General features: G+C 37.8%; 1 protein-coding gene across 1 annotated transcript in view; it reads right to left on the reverse strand.

The window, feature by feature from the left end:
• The window catches only part of LOC107752983 (protein kinase C beta type-like), a 129,279-nt gene extending 116,405 nt beyond the window's left edge, over positions 1 to 12,874 (reverse strand). Inside the window, exons 1-2 of the mRNA XM_016569064.1 lie at positions 12,539 to 12,874; positions 11,547 to 11,578 (exon numbers count right to left, since the gene is read on the reverse strand). Coding sequence (XP_016424550.1) covers positions 11,547 to 11,578; positions 12,539 to 12,708 — 202 coding nt within the window. The 5' untranslated portion in view covers positions 12,709 to 12,874. The remainder of the gene's footprint in view (positions 1 to 11,546; positions 11,579 to 12,538) is intronic.
• Between the last annotated feature and the right edge of the window lie 2,052 nt (positions 12,875 to 14,926).

Below are 14,926 nucleotides of genomic sequence, written 5' to 3' on the forward strand. Positions count from 1 at the left end.
TATGAATGCGCGTGCTTTATTTGACGACTTGTGGACTGTTCAACTGCAACACCCGCAGACTGCAATGATAGAGTTTGGAAGAGGCAGGACAATTTTTAATATAACTCCGACTGGATTCGTCTGAAAGAAGAAAGTCATATACACCTAGGATGCTTCGAGGGTAAGTAAAACACAAGCTAATTTTCATTTTTGGGTGAACTAACCCTTTAACTTTCAGTTGAATTCAGCATAACATAAAAATCTCACTGAATAAGAGGCTAGAAGAAACTGCTAAAATAAGACCAAGAACAATTAACAAACAATGTATAAATAAAAAATAATCTTAGGACAAAATAAAAATTGTCTTTAAAATTCACTAGCAGTACACCATGATTGCTGGTCCAAGTCAAAAGAGTCCTTATGAAATCCTCAGCTATGCCACAGGCCCCTACTTAATTCAATTCTATGGGATACTTTTTATACCCTTTTATAGTCCACCGGGCAAAAATTATAAGTTGGATTGCTTAGAAAAGTTATAGCACACCTCTCCTCAACAAGCCACATGATTTGAAGTATCATTTAGGTGCCTTAGGAAGTCGTGGCCTAATGGTTAGAGAGTTGGACTTGTAACACAAAGGTCGCAGGTTCAAGTCTCGGCAGGGATTGTAGGTGGGAGTAAATGACCAGTGTTCTCTTCCACTCTCAATACCACGACTGAGGTGAGACCCTTGAGCAAGGCACCGAACCCCCCCTGCTCCCTGGGCACTGCAGCAAAAAAAAAATGGCTGCCCACTGCTCTGGGTGTGTGTTCATGGAGTGTGTGTGCGTGTTCACTACTCACTTAAATGCAGAGCACAAATTCTGAGTATGGGACATGATACTTGGCTACACGTCACTTTCACTTTCACTTAGCAAGCACCATTAAACAGTATGAGTCCTCAAAGTGTCTATCTAACTGCAGCTCAAAACTGGACTGCCTCGCTGATGGAGTGAGATCTCTCTTATGGCCCATTTAAAGGTAAGGCCAACTAAGACAAGATGGTCCCCACAGGACCTCCAGCCAGCCAGTTTCAGACGCTCAGCTGGTGGCTGCCTCTCCTGTCCTCCTAACCCTCTTTCCAACTTCCAACATACCCGCCGGCTGGCACACACATCAAATTCAGTACCGGCTATCATCAAACAAAGAGCACCTGAACAGCCGGCTCGTGAGGTGAAGGTCAAAACTCTTCCAAAAGCCCTCTCATTTAGCCTGAGTACTTTCAGGCCATCGACACTGAAAACTGACAATGACATAAATATTGAAAGGACTGAAGTTGGTTTAATTTAGGAGAGAGAGCGAATAAGGTCCAGCAGAAGGGAATATCAAGCCTCATGCATCTTGGGGAGACTGGAGCCACAAAGGTCAGACATGTTTGTTCTAAACAAAAGGATCCTGTTCTGCAGTAAACAACCTTGAAGTGTCAATAGAGCAGGAAATCTCCCTCGGGTAGCCTGGAAAACACCACCATGATCTAATCTTGTTGAAAGCACCGCGAGAGGCTAACAGCATTCAGGACTAAATTGAGTTTCAACTGTACTTGCTTAACATGGAGGCACTTTTACAGGCAGTTGAACGTCTATATTGCATTATTACACACATTCTCTTCCTGCAATGTGGCTCTCGGCAGACCTTTTTATTAGGTCCCGAAAGCTGAGCAGATGGCTCTTGTCGGGCTCTTCTATCCATGTGTAATTGGCTCTCAACATTCATTAGCTGGTTGAAACACCACCAAATCACCCATCGACTATTCAGATCGAACTTCTAACACAAATGGATTGCAAACGAAATTGGATCATTGCTACAATGAGACTTTTGGGGAATCATTTTTTTAATTTCTATTTGAGTTGAGATGATAAAAGAACACATTCTGATAGTGGCAGAAGCTAGAAAAATTGGAAATACGGCTGGACTACATTCACACAGTTAGTGTTGACTTGTATCTACTAACAGATATGAATTTCAATTTGTCCTATGCTGTAATTTATTATCTTCCAATCGAGGATCCAACCAAGACAAGTTGATTCTCAAAATGCAGGTGTGTGTTCTAAAAATTGAAGAGAGTCAGTTTGGTTATTGAATGTGGTTGTCAGTCTAGTTTGTAACCAAAATGTGTGTGAACAGAATAGAAGCGTATTAAGCATTCTAAATCAGGACTGATGTAGTGAAACTAAAAAGCTCAGAATAACGTTTAGGGTAAAAATTAAAACATTTTAAAAATAGCTGGCAGTTATCAAACATCTCATTAAGAAACCACAACTAGATCCTAGTGAACTGGTAAATTACAAACGCATTTCATATCTTCTGTTTATGTCTAAAATTTTAGAAAAATTTGTGTCTGCTCAATTGTGCTCCTTCCTGAAAAAAAAAAGATATCTATGAACAATTTCAGTCAGGTTTCAGGCCCCATCATTGCACAGAAACCGCACTTGTTAAAATTACAAATGACCTGCTTCATGCGTCAGTCCATGGCTGCATCTCATTACTAGTTTTACTTGAACTTGGTGCTGCGTTCGACACTATAGATCAGGGGTGTCAAACTCAATTTCTGGAGGGCTGCAACCCTGCATAGTTTAGTTCCAACCCTGCTCCAACACACATACCATGTAGTTTTCAAATAAGCCTTAATGACTTGATTAGCTGGATCAGGTGTGTTTAATTAGGTTTGCATCTAAACTGTGCAGGCTGTGGCCCTCCAGGAACTGAGTTTGACACCCCTGCTATAGATCATGACATACTCATAGATCAATTACAAAACTATTTAAGGACAGGCTTTAAGATGGTTTAGATCCTACCTGTCCGACGGTTACCACTTTGTTTACTTAAATGTGGAATCATCTCAATTAACGCCAGTAAAGTATGGAGTGCCACAAGGATCTGTCTAAGGCCCGCTGCTATTTTCAATATACATGTTGCCCTTTGGTAATATTATTAGAAAATTTGGGGTTAGTTTCCATTGTTATGCTGATGATACTCAACTATATATTTCAACAAGACCAGATGAAACTTCTAACTTATCTAAGCTAACAGAGTGTGTTAAAAATGTAAAAGATTGGATGACCATTAATTTTCTCCTATTAAATTCGGATTAAGACTGAGACATTATATATTGGACCAAAAACAGTATACAGAATCTTTTAGATTACAATTTGCATATAGACGGATGTACTGTTACTTGATCTACAGTGAAAAACTTGGGTGTTATATTGGACAGCAACTTTTGAAAATAATTTTTCACCTGTTACAAAAACAGCATTCTTCCATCTTAGAAGCATCGCCAAGCTACTGAACATGTTACCCGTTTCTGATGCAGAAAAGCTAGTTCACGCATTCATGACCTCAAGACTGGACTATTGTAATGCATGCACTGCTAGGTGGTTGTCCTGCATCTTCAATAAATAAGCTACAGGTAGTCCAAATGCAGCTGCTAGAGTCCTTACCAGGTCAAGAAAATATGATCATATTACCCCAATTTGTAACAATCTCTACATTGGCTACCTATTAAGTTCCGTATCAGTTACAAAATATTACTACTTACCTATAAGGCCATAAATGGTTTAGCTCCTACATGCCTAACCAGTCTTCTATCACGCTACAATCCATCGCACTCCTTAAGGTCTCAAACCTCTGGACTTTTGGTAGTACCTAGGATAGCAAAGTCCACTAAAGGAGGTAGAGCTTTTTCGCATTTGGCTCCCAAACTCTGATCGCAACATATAATCATTGCTGTTAATAGTGTTCAATGTTTGTTTGAATACATGTCATTAACTAACTGTATGATTTTACTACACATTTCTGCCATATGGGCATCACATTGACATAGTCACCACTGATAAACTACTCCTAAATGTAACATAGAAACTTTTGTGTGACGCTGCTTTGCAACGATTTGTTTCGTGAAAATCACTGTACAAATAAACGTGAATTGAACTGAAAAATCCTAATGAATCCTTATCCAGAAAATCAATCCACCAGGAGTCATGAGGCCTTTGAATATTGTTAAGAACATAAAATATTTGAACGATTAAATACACAAATATAGTTTGAATATTCAAATAGTGCTGTGGACATTGAATATTTGAAGGATTAAATAGGTCACATATCACCTCTGTATTTCAGAGCAAGAGTACAACACTGAGGTAAATTGTACTGGTTTCTACGAGACTAATGCAATTTCAGTGGGACTATTTACATTACACTTTTAAAAGATGAATTACTGTTTTATTCTGAAATCTATTCTGACTGAAAATCAAACTTTTAAAGAGCATGTAAATGTACTTAATGGGATCACACAGAGGGCAAATGGAGACGTCTGCCTCTCACATTTTTCTCCTGAAGTCAAACAGCAATCTCTAATGTGCGTCCTCTAGTGTTTCAGAAAAGATCTCAATGTTTCAAATTGTACTCAGAATTGCTACGATATCAAAGTCTGCAATTAAAGGTCAAACATTTCAATAAGAAAACAAACATATCTCATCAAATTTTTCCAAAACCAAAAATATGCTATCTACATTGATTGTATATCTCTCTACTCTTACCGATTGTCAATAGTTGTCTTGTCTCTATTTTTAGGAGAAACATATAGTTGATATTTCAATTGTAAATTACTAAAAACTAACTGTCCTGAGAAACCTCACAGCAATAAAATCTTACTCATGGCTGATACACACAGCTTCACTCCTCTCTACAGTAGAGCGCAGCAGTGCCTTATGCCGCCATTGATCATTTATATTTTTCCTCTCAAAATGAGGCTACTGTCTGGAACATGCCATTCCAAAGCTGCTAAAATGGAGCAAACACATGAATTATTCTTGCAAGAACAGGGTGATGACGTATATGAACTGATGCCATGTTCTTTAATGATTGAGGTTCTTCTATGCGTTTCATAAACTTCTGATCTCCCCGAAAAAAAAAAGATATCTATGAACAATTTCAGTCAGGTTTCAGGCCCCATCATTGCACAGAAACCGCACTTGTTAAAATTACAAATGACCTGCTTCATGCGTCAGTCCATGGCTGCATCTCATTACTAGTTTTACTTGAACTTGGTGCTGCGTTCGACACTATAGATCAGGGGTGTCAAACTCAATTTCTGGAGGGCTGCAACCCTGCATAGTTTAGTTCCAACCCTGCTCCAACACACATACCATGTAGTTTTCAAATAAGCCTTAATGACTTGATTAGCTGGATCAGGTGTGTTTAATTAGGTTTGCATCTAAACTGTGCAGGCTGTGGCCCTCCAGGAACTGAGTTTGACACCCCTGCTATAGATCATGACATACTCATAGATCAATTACAAAACTATTTAAGGACAGGCTTTAAGATGGTTTAGATCCTACCTGTCCGACGGTTACCACTTTGTTTACTTAAATGTGGAATCATCTCAATTAACGCCAGTAAAGTATGGAGTGCCACAAGGATCTGTCTAAGGCCCGCTGCTATTTTCAATATACATGTTGCCCTTTGGTAATATTATTAGAAAATTTGGGGTTAGTTTCCATTGTTATGCTGATGATACTCAACTATATATTTCAACAAGACCAGATGAAACTTCTAACTTATCTAAGCTAACAGAGTGTGTTAAAAATGTAAAAGATTGGATGACCATTAATTTTCTCCTATTAAATTCGGATTAAGACTGAGACATTATATATTGGACCAAAAACAGTATACAGAATCTTTTAGATTACAATTTGCATATAGACGGATGTACTGTTACTTGATCTACAGTGAAAAACTTGGGTGTTATATTGGACAGCAACTTTTGAAAATAATTTTTCACCTGTTACAAAAACAGCATTCTTCCATCTTAGAAGCATCGCCAAGCTACTGAACATGTTACCCGTTTCTGATGCAGAAAAGCTAGTTCACGCATTCATGACCTCAAGACTGGACTATTGTAATGCATGCACTGCTAGGTGGTTGTCCTGCATCTTCAATAAATAAGCTACAGGTAGTCCAAATGCAGCTGCTAGAGTCCTTACCAGGTCAAGAAAATATGATCATATTACCCCAATTTGTAACAATCTCTACATTGGCTACCTATTAAGTTCCGTATCAGTTACAAAATATTACTACTTACCTATAAGGCCATAAATGGTTTAGCTCCTACATGCCTAACCAGTCTTCTATCACGCTACAATCCATCGCACTCCTTAAGGTCTCAAACCTCTGGACTTTTGGTAGTACCTAGGATAGCAAAGTCCACTAAAGGAGGTAGAGCTTTTTCGCATTTGGCTCCCAAACTCTGATCGCAACATATAATCATTGCTGTTAATAGTGTTCAATGTTTGTTTGAATACATGTCATTAACTAACTGTATGATTTTACTACACATTTCTGCCATATGGGCATCACATTGACATAGTCACCACTGATAAACTACTCCTAAATGTAACATAGAAACTTTTGTGTGACGCTGCTTTGCAACGATTTGTTTCGTGAAAATCACTGTACAAATAAACGTGAATTGAACTGAAAAATCCTAATGAATCCTTATCCAGAAAATCAATCCACCAGGAGTCATGAGGCCTTTGAATATTGTTAAGAACATAAAATATTTGAACGATTAAATACACAAATATAGTTTGAATATTCAAATAGTGCTGTGGACATTGAATATTTGAAGGATTAAATAGGTCACATATCACCTCTGTATTTCAGAGCAAGAGTACAACACTGAGGTAAATTGTACTGGTTTCTACGAGACTAATGCAATTTCAGTGGGACTATTTACATTACACTTTTAAAAGATGAATTACTGTTTTATTCTGAAATCTATTCTGACTGAAAATCAAACTTTTAAAGAGCATGTAAATGTACTTAATGGGATCACACAGAGGGCAAATGGAGACGTCTGCCTCTCACATTTTTCTCCTGAAGTCAAACAGCAATCTCTAATGTGCGTCCTCTAGTGTTTCAGAAAAGATCTCAATGTTTCAAATTGTACTCAGAATTGCTACGATATCAAAGTCTGCAATTAAAGGTCAAACATTTCAATAAGAAAACAAACATATCTCATCAAATTTTTCCAAAACCAAAAATATGCTATCTACATTGATTGTATATCTCTCTACTCTTACCGATTGTCAATAGTTGTCTTGTCTCTATTTTTAGGAGAAACATATAGTTGATATTTCAATTGTAAATTACTAAAAACTAACTGTCCTGAGAAACCTCACAGCAATAAAATCTTACTCATGGCTGATACACACAGCTTCACTCCTCTCTACAGTAGAGCGCAGCAGTGCCTTATGCCGCCATTGATCATTTATATTTTTCCTCTCAAAATGAGGCTACTGTCTGGAACATGCCATTCCAAAGCTGCTAAAATGGAGCAAACACATGAATTATTCTTGCAAGAACAGGGTGATGACGTATATGAACTGATGCCATGTTCTTTAATGATTGAGGTTCTTCTATGCGTTTCATAAACTTCTGATCTCCCCAAACGCCCACACATCCCCCCCCCCTTATTTAAGCACTGCTCCATGGAACACTTATGCTATTTATAGAGGCTTTAAACGGCCTACACCTTCCTTTGCACAGAACATAGCGAGGTGTGAGACACCCCCTGCATCACAAATATATAAATGCAATCACAGTCTGCTTTGATTTCCAAGGGCATTTAGGCAGAAGGTGAGTGGTTGGAGACATACAAGTGAAATCATCAGGGTGGTTTTGAAAGGTGTTAGGTGTACAAATAATGATAACTGCCGTTAAAAGAGACTTTCTGTAAGTCTGAGTGATTATGATTGGTCAATCTCTAACACTATAGTATCATATCACTCATCACACATATCACTACTGTCTCTTTCTTCTCACATAATAATTTTAAACAAAAAATCAATATTTTATAACAATTTACTTTTTTGTTAAACAGACATTCAATTGCAATAATGACTGACCGAGTGTACATTAATGATTTCTTCAATCCTTCACTCTGAAATATTGTCATTCAACTAAAAATTCGAACACTTTTTGGATTTCTCATTTCTTCTTCTGACCATCTTGCTCCCTTCTCATCATGTATGCACTTCTTCATCTGTCTCTGTTGCTCTCTTTCTCTTCCTCAGCTCTATCCAGATGTAGAACATTCTGCCAGTTCTTCTTCAAACTCGTAATTTTGCAATTAAGACTGAGGAGGCAAAAGAGGCTCTCCTAAGCAGCTGGCTCACCATCAAGCTGACAGCAAGAGGAAATCCTCTTTTATTATTTACTCACTGTTTTCCACATGATTAAGGAAGAACCAGATCACAGCTGTGCCTGTATTCCATAGGAATATGTAAGCCTTCCTCAGATAGTCTCTTTCTCTTCTTTGAACGCACACAAAAATTGCCAGCGAGTGGCCAGCTTGTTATTTGTGTCTCTTCGCTGCTTAATGGCTGATGGATTCACTGTTACATTAAAAAGTCTTGAAGGCAAAATAATTTATTATTTCCCTTGAAGTACACAATGACATTTTTCATGGGTAAAATCCAGACATTAGAAAAGAAATCCATACAATTGGATGAAAATTTCGCCACACAGATTTTGCCATTTTCCCACACTCAATGTCCACACCTTATATCTCAAGTCAGGGTGACCCAGGAACTGGAGATATTCAGTGTAAACGCAATAAAATTAACGCGAGTTACGTAATCAGATTTCTTATTTCAAGTAACTAGTAAAGTAACTCATTACTGTTATATTTACATTAAAACATCTGTTACTTTTTCAAATGAGTTATTCCCATTTATTCACTGACACCTCTCCTGTCCCCATGTTGAGAGAAATTAGGAGTGACTTCCTTCAGCCTGAGGCTTATTAATTACACTTTAGGTATGAAAGGGCCAAGTAACGCAACATTATTACGTTCCATAAAGAGCAACTAAGTAATGCAACTTATACAAGCTAATCTGTTATTATTCATGCATAAAAATGACATAATACTGAGCTAACAAAAGTTGAACATAAACAGTCACAAAAAGTGAGTCGCCAAAACTTCAGAGGTGTATTTTGGATGATTTTTGTCTTTTATGATTAGTCACAATGTTCTGGAATGTTCCAGAAAGCACTAGAACATAGGTCTTCAACCCTGTTCCAGGGGACCCACTGTCCTGCAGAATTCAAGCTCCAAACCTAATCAAACACACCTGAACAAGCAAATCAAGGTCTTCAGGATCACTTGAAAAGTCACAGGCCAGGTGAACTTTGCAGGACTGTGGGTCTTCAGGAGCAGGGTTGAAGACCTATGTACTAGAATATTACAGAATATTTCGGAATGTTACAGAAACTTCTAGAATGTTCCCATCCTTGCAAAAGCAAAATATCTTTAAAAAAATTTGTACTGTAGAAAAACTTAAAAGTGTACTAAACCAATGTTTCATAATTAATGACAGAAGTTCTAAAATGCATTATTGTACCCAAATAGTACAATAATAATTAGCACCACTGAATTACAGAACCATAAACCATTTAAGTGCAAGAATTTCATTGGATGAAAGGCATTTACGGTCTACAACAAATAAATAAATAAATAAAATCCTCACTTTTATAACTTTTCTACCATAACTTTACACAATTACAGGGTAGTCGCATTTCATGCACTGCATTTAGAGAGCCACAGCTGTGTAGGCTCATTCTGTACCATGAGTAAAAAGTCTAGTTTTATTTAGGGCATTTTCAGAACCGTAGATCTTTTGCTATGTTCCAAAACAAGGATTAAAGTTACAATGTTGCATTTTCTCCTTGGTTCGGTTCTCTTTCACAAAAGAACATTTCAAAGTGTACCAAATATGTGTTTATGTTCACGCTTTTCCCATTATGAATTATGATACAGCTTGGTCCGTTAGGTCTTTCTCAACACAAATGAACCATTCGGGCAATCTCTATCCGATTGGTTGGTGCAGATCTAAGTGCAATTGTCATATTCACATATGCCAAAACAAATCAAACTAGTGGAGAAAACATCAGACGTCAGGTTTCCGAAACAAACACTCCTAACAAGCTAGGTATGAAAGCTCCCTTATAGGAACAATTCACCCAAAGCTCTCTTCTATTCAACTAAAGTGAATGGGACTGTCAAGATTCAAAAAAAGACAAAAAATACCATAAACATTTAGTGCAATACTCTTTAAATCATTAAACGAAAAGCATGTCTTGCTCTTCTGGTGCATTCACAATACACACCAAAAGGAGGAAAATAAACTGCATAAACTACAATGAACTAATAATGAACAAGATGTATAGTTCCTACACTGTTCTAGCAGAGCTTCACTCTTTTAGGAATAATCTACAGGAGGCACAGACAGCTTTGCTCTCCAGCAGAGAACCTCAGGTTTCAGCATGTCTGAGCATGACCTTGCAGAAGAATTCCCTTTCTCCCCCAGCTCCTATGGGGTCCGGTATTCCAGATAAAGTCAGGGCTGCTCTCACAAATCAATGGAGGGTTTCAACAGGTTTAGAGAAGATGTGAATAGATTTAAGAGCGTGTCTGAAAGAAAAAGAGCTAGGAACAGAGGGAGAGAGGAGAAACATCGAGCAGTGGGTAAAGTCATCATACACTCAACTGTGCACCTGTAATTAGAGCTAGTGCTGAAGCCTGTGGTGGAAAAATGGAGAAGTGCAGCACCGCAGAGGGTGCCATTGACCTGCCGTGACCGGTAATTGCAGTCATCTTAAAGAACATCCAGTGCCTTTAGTGCATAAGAGGGGAGCAGGAATTAAATCACTTTTCCAGGGTAATTTAGTCTCATACAGTTAAGAAAACAGCTATCCACAGGTCTTCAGGTACAAATTGCAATGTTAGAAAACGTGCCAAAACTTCACACTTCCAAGTCATACGGCCTGTGCAAGAGTTTGAAAAAAGCTATCCGGATGGTCTCTTTGCATTTTCACCATGATTTCATATGAGAAATGCCTAACTTGTTCATACTCCAATGTGAAAGGCGTCCCTCAGAAATTTGATAATTATACTCATGAGACAAATGGGAGGCATGAACATCTGCAGTGAAGACATCGTATGCTTCAAATCTGAACAATTAAGCATGTAGAATCAGACTTCTGCTGTTAAAATGATTTGAAAATCTAATTTAAATGAGATATGTAGATATCAGAGATTGCCTAATAAGAATATCTGCAGGATCGTCTATTTTACCAGTGTGCAAATTTCTAGGTTATTAAACGTCCTGTCAATTACTTTCCATTTTACTGTCAAGATGCTTTGTATAATACCGTAATATCTACTCTACAAAAATGAAACATACTCGAGGCACCATTTTGAGATATCCAAGAACATCAAACTGGTGGAAACCTTTGGAAAACCTCAAGGCATCCTTTCAAAATGGACCGTATAAGTTCATGCAAGACTCTAAACACTGTCAGCGTGTCCTCCAGTAACACCATCATAACAAAAAAGCTTTGAGACATGTCAAATACACTGAAGGTCCTTGAAAATGATTTACTGTTGCTGCAAGACATTTATAAATACCACCACAGGCACTTTATACTTTCCGAGATCTTTCAAAATATTTAATGAATAAATTCCTACCTTGACACTGAAATCCTTGTTTCCCAAAACCCCTGAAAGATAAAACCAAGGGTTCATTCAAAAAATAATGAAACCATAATTTTTAAACATTTACACTTGCACTACATCACTTTGTGGTTTGGCTGTTGTCTCATGTAGTATAACTCATTTCTTATTTCTTGTACTGTCTTGTATTGTCTTGCAACTGCGAACAAGTCATTTTTCATTCACATTTTTACATTTTATTTTATTTTGTACTTTACATCCTTTACTTTGGGAAACCAATAATGCTGTGACTCGAAACCAAGCTCCTACCGAAACAGCATTTTGGCCATTCTAGGCTTGTTCAGAGTCGGCTGAGTCTACATATGATGCCCACAAATGAGTGCTGTCTAGATAGACCACACAATAGGTCTTGAGACAGTGTACAGTGCTACACATGAGCTGCAACAGTAACAGGTCCACCTCTATGGAAAGCCATTTTAACATTTATTCCTTAAATTAACTAGAATCTCTGTTTAGTTTACTATACCTATTTTTATTTGTTATTAATTTATTAGACAACAGTGTCTTTTCCATTGCATTTTTACTAGAAACATTTCAAAGTTAACTAATAAGACATTTAAATTAACAGCAAAGGAGCAGTTCTGGCAAGTCATTACGTATAAGAACACATTTTAAGACATAAACTAGTGCCTCACATATAGTTACTAGCATCTCTCTATTAGTAAAAAGAAAATGTTATAGCAAAATGGATGGCAACCGCCGGATTTGTTACTAGTAACTAATGAATGAGTACTAATAGTATCTGCTGAATATGTACATGCATTTTAATAAACAGTTGCATGTGCATTTGACGGCTACAAGTCACTACTGGATTACTTACTGGATTAATAAATTTTTTTTTTTTTTAAATAGCAACAAAATATTACTTAGTTTAAATAAATGAATGTTAAAGCAGCTTGCCATACACTTCAGTAGGCAATGAACTTACAGCGCACAAACTCTCTTACCAGATAAAGTCCGTGCAGTGGCTGCAGAAAGTAGGCTGCTTGAAGAAGCGAGCGATAAACTTGTGGTTCTTAACTTCGTGAACGTTTTTCTGTCTCAGGGCACCTTGTCGGGCAAAGCCCCTCATGGGTGCGCTCCTCTCCTCTCCATCGCTGTTCGATTGCTCTGCCATTCTCAACGCGGGGAAAGTTTGCGAAAGCCTGTACACTGGAGTGAGCTGTGCGGAGTGCGAACATGTAATGCAAAAGCTCTCAGGCGCGATGCTTTGCGTCCCTCTCCGCCCAAGTGCCCTCCTTGCGCACCGGTACACGCACACACACTCTGACGCGCTGTTACAAGACTCCTCCCACCCTCCCACTCATTTACCTTTGGCAAGCAGAGCTGATTGATAGAGAGATTCTGTCAAACCTCTCTGACATTTACATGAAAGAGCTCAACAGCATAATGAGAAGGAGACAATGGGAAACATTTATGAGTAGGTAATGAAACGCGAGGCTCATGCAAATTTATACTACAAGAAAAGTGTCAATCATAGGCTATAGCTCGTCCCTGCCTTGCTGATACTGTAAAGTTGAACACCTACTCTAAGGTGCACTTTAAGTGTATTTTCTTTCTAAATACTTTTTTCATACAGTATAACTAGCACTTTAGAGAAATATTATTAGAATCATTTACAGCCCATAAAGCGATTTATTCTACATGGAGCCGGTCGCCCCCTCATGGGCACTAACAACATATTGACATCACATGACCAGCTGTACAAAACGAACAGAAATTTTTCTAAGATTAAATTTGTCTGGATTAAATTGAATGTCCATTACATGTATGTTTTAAATACGAGACATAAAGAGGAACAAAAAAGGAAAAAAGGAACAAAACAACATGCATAACTGCTTCCAAGAAATTAGTAAACAAACTTCATGCTGATAGATGTCAGTTCACAACCACTGGTTAAATTGGGATGAATATGAGCCAGTTAAAAATAAAATTTACCGAGTGCACCTTCAACATTTAATTAATTTAAACACTGCATATTCATACCTGAGGACTGACTAGACCATATCAAGATCATTAGGAAATCATTCCTAAATTTAATTAGCCTGTATTTAATTACATATATCAAATTATAAAATGTGGTAAAATAAGAAATAATAATTATGTTGTGCAGGGAAGGAACCACCACAGACAATATGTGGACTTCAATGGTTGATTCTTATATATTTTTGTTAATCCGAATCCTGAATATGTGGTTAAATCTGACTATATGCATGAAAATGCCTCTTAAAGCACCAACAAAACTGTCATTACTTAATATGTAATACAATGTTGTGAACAAACCCTCAGGTTAAGAAACCCATTAATGATAATACAGTTACAATTGTAGGCCTACCAAAGCATTTTCTTAAAGGTGCAGTAGGAGATCTCGGAAAATGCTAACTTTAGCCTGATAGCACTGAAAGCGAACCCTGTAATCGCCGTGCAAAGCCACGCCCCCTGAACGCATAGGCACACCAGACGACCAGAGACAACATTACTACAATACATCATGTGTCATTCCCCGGTGAGAAAACTTTATAGCACAGTAAGTAAAAGTATTACAATACCAGGAAGGGAGATCAGGTTGTTGATGTTTGTCTGCCATTCTCGCTCTGCTTGCACAGTATGTGAATGTGCTGATGATGTATGCGAACAGGGTGCACAGAGGTATGCAAACACATATTTGACAGGCAGGTAGGAAAGCCAATAGGGTATATGTCGAACATCACCTGACCAAACCCGGAAAACAGGGCTGCGTTCAGCCCCAACAAAAACGGTGCAAAACGTTTTTTAAACGGAAATGGTGGTGCGTTGAACACCCTGTTCTGATGACGCAAGAGTTGCAACTATGGCAGCTGAGAAGGCCATTCTTTGTGTTCTGTTTGAAGAATTTTCGGAGCCTGACAAAATCGCTAATATGAGTTTAATACTGCAAAATACGCTCGATGTAACAGTCAATGCCCTTGCCGTCCAGAATAAAGGAGAACATTCCAATCGAGTGAAGGGATTTGTGGAAACTGTGGTTCCTAATTATTGTGATCCAACATTTGCCTCGCATTTCAGGATGAAAAGACAAACATTTCAGGTGAAGGATAATCCACTTCTTACCTCCAAGACTGTGTTATGATCTATATGACCTTATTATTTTTGTTGTGAGTATTAGGCTTATCATTATTGCTGATCACTGTTGTTGTGCTATGATATTGTAATATTTACCATTATATAATCAGAGCAGTATAGAAAAGTTTATGAAAGTGTCACTCCATAATACAACAGCAAAATATATAAATATGTATAGTATTTTTATGTTACATTAATCAGTGTCTAGCACACCTTCCTAAGGAAAGCATATG

The sequence above is a fragment of the Sinocyclocheilus rhinocerous genome, unplaced genomic scaffold (assembly GCF_001515625.1).
Source record: "Sinocyclocheilus rhinocerous isolate Xijiao unplaced genomic scaffold, SAMN03320098_v1.1 scaffold191, whole genome shotgun sequence".
Classification (NCBI taxonomy): domain Eukaryota; kingdom Metazoa; phylum Chordata; class Actinopteri; order Cypriniformes; family Cyprinidae; genus Sinocyclocheilus; species Sinocyclocheilus rhinocerous.